The 7,363-nt window shown below is 35.9% G+C and overlaps 1 protein-coding gene across 2 annotated transcripts; it reads right to left on the bottom strand.

Moving 5' to 3' along the window:
* Positions 1-754: 754 nt before the first annotated feature.
* On the bottom strand, positions 755-5,890 carry LOC107759631 (uncharacterized). Of its 2 annotated transcripts, XM_016577610.2 has the most exons (4): positions 5,654-5,890; positions 4,752-4,885; positions 2,299-2,908; positions 755-2,197 (listed from the first exon to the last, which is right to left on the bottom strand). In XM_016577610.2, the coding sequence occupies exons 2-4, from the start codon at positions 4,776-4,778 to the stop codon at positions 1,320-1,322; spliced, it is 1,515 nt and encodes a 504-aa protein (XP_016433096.2). In that variant the 5' UTR covers positions 4,779-4,885; positions 5,654-5,890; the 3' UTR covers positions 755-1,319. The 2 variants fall into 2 exon arrangements, with proteins under 2 accessions (XP_016433096.2, XP_016433097.2); XM_016577611.2 differs by lacking the exon at positions 4,752-4,885 and having other exon boundaries at positions 5,654-5,791.
* Between the last annotated feature and the right edge of the window lie 1,473 nt (positions 5,891-7,363).

Here is a 7,363-nt window from a genome sequence, read left to right as displayed (position 1 = left end):
AATCCCACTAGTCTGGGGAAGTTAGTGTGTACGCAGACCTTACCCCTACCCGGAGGGGCAGAGAGGCTATTTCCGAAAGACCCTCGGCTCAAGAAGGCGATATATCAGTCTAGATATGTATAAGACACCACAGTAAGAAGAAAATTTTGAAATCGCATTATGTAAAGACACCATATAAGCTTAGCATGATACAATTCGATAACATATGTAGAGTCCAAATGGAGCAAATGTGAGCTTAAATGGAATCAACACATCTGTAACAATGGACACTTCTATTATCCAGGCATGTAACTGTATCAACCACTGTATAAAAAGGTTGTTACCTGACTAATATCTGGATATGTTTAAGTCATACACCACAGTAAAAAGAAAATTTTGAAATCGGATTACGTAAAGACACTATATAAGCTTAACATGATACAACTCGATAACATACGTAGAGTCCAAATGGAACAAATGTGAGCTTAAAAGGAATCAACACATCTGTAACAATGGACACTTCTATTTTCCAGGCATGTAACTGTATCAACCACAGTATAAGAAGGTTGTTACCTGACTAATGCATGGATATGTTTAAGTCATACACCACAGTAACAAGAAAATTTTGAAATCAATTTATGTAAAGACACTATATAATCTATTTCAAAAGAAAATGAAACCTAAAAAAAAAAACTAAAGAAAACATTAGAGGCCAAGTCAACTATTTCTCCCTATACGTATGCAGCATGAAAGAAATGGTATCAGCACATCTGTAACGATAGACAACATTAATTTCCCAGACTAGTAGCTGTATTAACCACAAGATAAAATGTTAATACCTGACTGAGACTTACTTCATGCTTACTGATACAATGGACAATGCACGAATATCCTTTCAGTCAAAAAGCACAACTGGAAACACTCACAAATTTGACCTGGCGATAAATTTAATAATCAATCCTCATAAGCATTCTCCTCTTTGAGCCGAGGGTCTCCTGGAAACAGCCTCTCTGCCCCTCGGGGTAGAGGTAAGGTCTGCGTACATATTACCCTCCCCAGACCCCACTTGTGGGATTACACTGGGTTGTTGTTGTTGTTGTTGTAATCCTCATAAGCATTCTACACTCTAGGCATAGATCTTTTGGTTCTATATTGGCTACTAATACACATCAATAAATTAAAAATCCTCCAGAAAGACATTTTGTATTGATTTTTCTTCTTCTATGACTAGGCAACATAACATAAAATGAAGTCACACATTGTAATGGCACATCCCTGAACATGTCAATCAGTTTGCCAACTCCCGAGTTTAACGATTCTCACTTTCATCTCTTCACATATCACGCGACATTTACTAGCTTTGCACGTCTAGTTTTGGGGTCAACTTCTACTTGAAGCCCAAGTCGAGCAAGTTCCGGAACATCTGCAGTTCCTTGAAGCTCTAAATCAGCAACAGCCCCTTGGTTTTCTGCATTTCCTTCCAATAGGTTTCGCACACACCAGATTCCCCACTCCCTTAAGAAAGGATTATCATCATCTGTAACACACTGTTGTAGCAGTAAAAGGATCCCATTTTTATCTCTAATCTCATCTTGGACGTGCCTTCTACTATAAGCACAGTTTCCAAGGATGGCAACAATATCTCTCCGGAAACCTTTGTAAGGACAACACCTCAATGACGAAGATGATGTTGCCTCCTTGATCTGATCCTGTGTCATTGATTTCCTAATTGTCGTTGGAGGTTCAAGATTTCGAAGTAAGTCCAGAAGAAGTTCAATAAGCCCAGAGGAAACTAATATATCCACGACATCCTTTGGACCTTCCTCCCTAGAGCTTGTCAGGTGACCACAAGCGCAAATATCTCTCAAGATCACGAGTGAGTATCCTAGAACATCAATAGGAGCAGACCCCGTCGGAAGATCATCTTTCCCTCTGTTTGAAAAGTCAACAACCACTGCAGAACTCTTAAATATCCCGAAGATACTTAAAGCAAAAACATGTGAAACAACAATATGCTCTAATTGCTCATTCAAGATTTCTGAGAGGATACTCAACAGATGAGCTTGCTCACTAACAAATTGGTAAGCTAAGTGTGTAACAATATCATTGTTCTTAACACAAGGATGTGAATGTAACTTGAAGAAAATTGAGGAAAAGTAGGAGCCTTCGATGCAAATTTTTGAAAGAAGCAACTTCAACCAATCTTCTCTGAGACCAACTGCAAAAGGGTATGAAACCATAAGCCAATCATGGCTACCAAATAAGAAAAAGATATTTTTTTTGGGATACATTAGAGTGACAATATTCACTGGCATTTACCGGCTGATGAAGTACATATGATTTCTTTAAGAATCGGCAACCCTTGCTCCGAACTTAACTCTGTTAGCAGTCCATCAGTACCTTCACAGCAAGTGTAAATGGCCATACATAGAGGATCACATATTTCTCTGCTTCTAACTCTAGCAATCTTCAAGAATCTATGAGGAAACATTTGGTACCACACATCACATTGATGTTCTCTCCCAGCTACTGAGTAGTTTCCCAGAAGTTGCAGCCCCACTCGGATAATCTCACAATCAGGATCAATAGTATGTCCTACAGAGGTAATAACATCCATGACTGTTTCAACTCCTCTTTGTTCAAGAAAGGCATTTTGATTTCTCATCCCCCCAGCACACATGTTTCTAAGTGCCTTAAGAGACAATAAAAGGAGGTAACGCCAAGAGGGAGATGACAGAGTCTGACAGAGTTGGAGGAGAGCGGTGACAACGTTCTTAGTGGACAGATCAAACCTTCTATCAGGAACTTTGGCAATTTCTATCAGCTTCTCAAGTGCCTTTTCTAAAGAAGCTGAGTTTGACACAAGTAATAATGTTTTGGTAACATTTTCGGGGACAGAAAGCTCTGGTACAAATTTATCATCCATAACCTAACAAGGAGAATAGAAAAATAATCAAATGAATGAAGGGTCAGTAAGTTCAAACAACTTTCTCAATTGCCTTCTCGGGGACTTTGGACAAAAAAAAGACCATATTTAAGTCTTTATCCCAACAAAATACATATCATTTCATATCTGCCATAGGAAAAAAAAAACAAGACTACAAAAGCTACAAAATTAGTATAAACACAATCAAATGAATAGGACCACAAAACCCACACAATGCATAAATAGCATTAGCTAAATGCATGCGAGAAAAAAAAAGGATTTTATCATTGAATAGGTAAGCCATTGGAATATGAAATGAAAAATAATGAAGGTTTAGCTGCATTTCTTCTTCTAGATATGAAGAAAGTCATATCTAGAAGCAATGCTATTTCTAAGGGTATTCCGGAATGTATTGTGCAAGTACAATAAAAAAAAGAACGTTTTACAAGATTGAACTTTGGAAAATTCAATTCTACAGGACGAACCGTTACTTTAAGTAAAAAGTAAAACATCTTCTCCAGAATTGGATAAAAGCATGAAGAAAATCACTTTACCTCATTCTGAGGTAAGAAAGAAAAATATACTAAGTAACTTCCAAATATTTCCTTTAAAGAAAACAAATCAATTAGCCCCACTTTCCCTTCTACTGTCGTTTGTTTCTGAGCTAAAAATCTCAAGAGCTGATCAAGACAATCAAGCCTTATGGAAATCTTCACAAATTTTTTTCCGAATAGAACTTTTTTGCTTATGCCTGCAAGTTCTTTGTTTAAGGAGCTTGTGTAATTAAAGAAAAGGAGGCATCTTTCTTGCTCATCCTTAATGCACCAACATATGTCACCTTTAATAGGTGAACTAACAAGACCCTTGCGCTGAACACTTACAAAAAGCTCATAGATATGCTGAAGGAAGATTTTCTATCTTAATGCTCATTTATTCTATTTGACATATTCAGAATTATACCTTAATTTGGAATGACATCTTTTCTTTAATTATTTTAATTATCTCAACTCATAATGCGCAGAAAATGTTTTTGACCAAGTCCAGTTTTGCTTCAAAAGCCTAAGAGTGGCAAGAAAGGAAGAACCCTTTTTTTCATTCTCAAACTTGTGAAATTCTATCGAATGGAAGAAATGGTTAGTTGGTTACAAAAGCTATACTTAAAATCTTAATGCAGCGAAAAACAGGCACCTAACATGGAAAAAAGAAGAAGAGAAGATAAGATAAGTACCAATGTAGAACCTTAAGTTTCAAGAACATATCAATTCGACGTAACAGAATACTCAACCACAACAAAGTGGTAGCAGTTATTGTGATAAATAAAAGTGAACCAGAAAGTTATGAAAAAAGAGAACGTCATATTTCTGCAACAAAAGAACACATTCAAAGGTATTAGCAGTTTCAAATTTAAAGAGGGACAAACGATAAGGGCCCAGAAAGAAATCAAAATTCAAAACCATCCTTCAAAAGTTCCAATTTCAAAAAAACAATCATATACCAAATAAAGATATCAGAAAAATCGAGCAGTTCTTGTTCAGACAGATCAAAGAATGAGGAAATCAATTTCAGACCCTCTGCAGTTCATATGAATCTTATCACAACTACTAACAGCTAAAACCCTAAAAGGGACTAGTACATTACCTCAATAAGTAGATAATAAGATAAACGATAGGTGAATCTTGGCTTAAATAAATAAGTTTAGAAATAATTCATAACACTTTCACTGAATGATATATCGTACTTAGGTTGATTTTGATTATGATATTTTATGTTTGTTCAAGTTGAGCTGAGTTCCGCTGTACAATTAAGGCATTGAATATTCACAAAACCAGGCATTGCATGTTCATACCTCTCTTTCCTTTGATTCACGGGTCATCTACCTTATTCTGCAACTTCATATTTTATGCCAGGTTGAGAGGGCTGAACTTGAAACTTTTGAGAAGGTGACCATGAAATTGGGATAACTTGAAGTTGAAGTTCTTTCTGCCAAGCAAGTAAGCGATGTAAAAAAGCTGTCGATGTACATTCTTTTAAATTCATGATTTATGTGTTATTTAAAATTCAACTGGAATATGTGGATAGATAATTTGTCTCAGTTAACAACCCTTTCTTTTTCTTGTTCAACTTTCGCATAATTGAGTTGTAAGAGCTTCGTAGCGAGCTTCATTGAATTATATTTTTTTCTAATTATTTAACCTTCCACCCGGTATGACGATTTAGCAACCATATTGCTCTTTAAATTCAGGTCACCTGTTTGTATATTTTTCATTAATCATATTTCATTGCATAGGTTCTGTTACTGAGATTTTTCATTAATCATATTTTGTAGCATAGAGTCAAGGGACGCTTGAAAGAGAATATAGCCCCACTACACATATATCATAGGAAACCACGGTATGCTGCACTTGGTTACTGAAGCTAAATGTTTTAGGTTTAAAGTCTAACCAAAAAAAATACACCAGTCAGAACTTAAGTTCACACAACCCCAGCTTAATTGAACTCGGCCAAGCATTTTCTCAAACACAATATGTGCACACTTTAAAACCCTAGCTCTCCCAAATTCCTCAACAGCTCATCTCAAAAAAAAAAAAACCATAAGCACCAACAACAAGGCAAAATCTCGGGAAGAGATTCAAACATTGAGGAGAACGGGAAAAGAGAGTTCGGGAAATAGCAAGAGGAGAAGAAAGTTGCAATGACTGAATAAAATTACAGAGCAAGGGCCAAGAAGAGAGAGTAGTTGTCGCATACCTGAGAATGTTAGAAACGCCGGAGAAGTTGCTGCTCTCTTGAAGAATCCACAGTCATAGAGAGACGGAGAGAGCAGAGTAAGAAAGTTTCGGGAGAACCTAGCGGGCAGCGGCTAGCGTTAAAACGTTTCCAACTGGGGAAGCCGGGAAGGGAGGAGAAGTGGAGAACCTTAGCACGCGGCTGCTAGAAACAAATGGGAAGTGGCGAACTGCGGAACTAGGAAAGGGATGATACTCCGTCTGATTTTTTTGTTTTCTTTTGAGGTCTAAAACAAGTAATTTTTCGAAATATTTCAAGAATGATTTAATTATTTTTTTTCTATATTATTTTTGGAGTAAATAATATTAGAGTATGTGTAAGGAATATTTATGTGAAGAGATAGTAAAGGTTAATATGATTAATTTTATTGCTAATTAATGCTAAAAGATAAATTTCTTAATATATGTAAAAATAACCAAAAAATCACTTACTTTGGACGGAGGAGTATCGAAATATTGAAAAAATCATACGTAATTAGTATCAACACCGAAATACGGAATTAATTCGATCTATTTTTTCATATTTCGAATTGTATGCTCACCTAAATTTTATGTTTATAGAGATTTAGTTCGTCAAAATTATAGCTTATCTCAGTTCCGACACTTATCAGTATTATCATATTTAACTTATGATGTTGCTTCAAGTCCTAAGGAGAATTTAGTCATTCGGCGCAAGGTTGATGGAGAGCTGTCACACCTCCCTTTTTACACCCCGAGAGAAGTATAAGGGTGTTTTTCCAATTAAAGTGACATTATTTGAAATGAGATTATTTAATTTATTAGAGTCTCACTTGGAATAGTTTATTTGGTGTCCCAAGTCACCGGTTTATTTTAAAATCCCAAATCGAGGAATTTTTTTTTAAAGTCTGCGATCCAGAAATTCTAGATAAGGAATTCTGTTAACCCGGGAGAAGGTGTTAGGCATTCCCGGGTTCCGTGGTTCTAGCACAATTGCTTAGTGATTATTACTTGGCTTAAATTGTTTAACTACTCATTTTAGGACCTATGTGCATTTATCTTTTTACCACTTTTAATCACTTGATTATTCGTAATTAAAGAATTGAGTTACGCGTACGTATACTATTTTCCTTTGGCGCGTCAAAAATCATGTCACGCGAACGTGTCCACAATTAATAACGCTTTGTTTATTTATTTAAGAAGAGTTTGGTTGAAGTTGCACGAACGCATACCTCGAGTTTTTTTTTTTAAGAATTTAATTTGCAATTATACTACGCGAACGTATATATAATCGCAATACTAATCTAAATCGGGCCTAAAGCAAACTACGATGGTTTGAATTAAGAAGAAATTTGCGAGGGCCATGGAAAATTTAATAATGGCATACCTCGAATTATTCTATTAAAAGGATTCCTAAATTTAGTTTTGAGGGCTATAAATTGTTGGTGTTATTTAATATGGCACACCTCAACTAATTAATGGACCTAGTTAAAGGATTGAGAGACTAAGGGGAATTTCTAATTTATTTTAAAAGCAAATGTCTAAGCTAAACTTTAATAACCAATGAACTAGTAATAAACAAAACCAGCGTTTGATTGTTGAATGGGCCCAGGTTGGCTGTAGGCCCAATGGCCAATTGCCAATTACTATATGACCAGCACAAGCAAACAACTGGGCTCAACATGAAGCCCATATTGATAATCTGGCTGTCGAA

The sequence above is a fragment of the Nicotiana tabacum genome, chromosome 6, assembly GCF_000715075.1.
Source record: "Nicotiana tabacum cultivar K326 chromosome 6, ASM71507v2, whole genome shotgun sequence".
Classification (NCBI taxonomy): domain Eukaryota; kingdom Viridiplantae; phylum Streptophyta; class Magnoliopsida; order Solanales; family Solanaceae; genus Nicotiana; species Nicotiana tabacum.
Note: the sequence above shows the minus strand (reverse complement) of the source record. Positions and strands in the feature narration are given on the sequence as shown.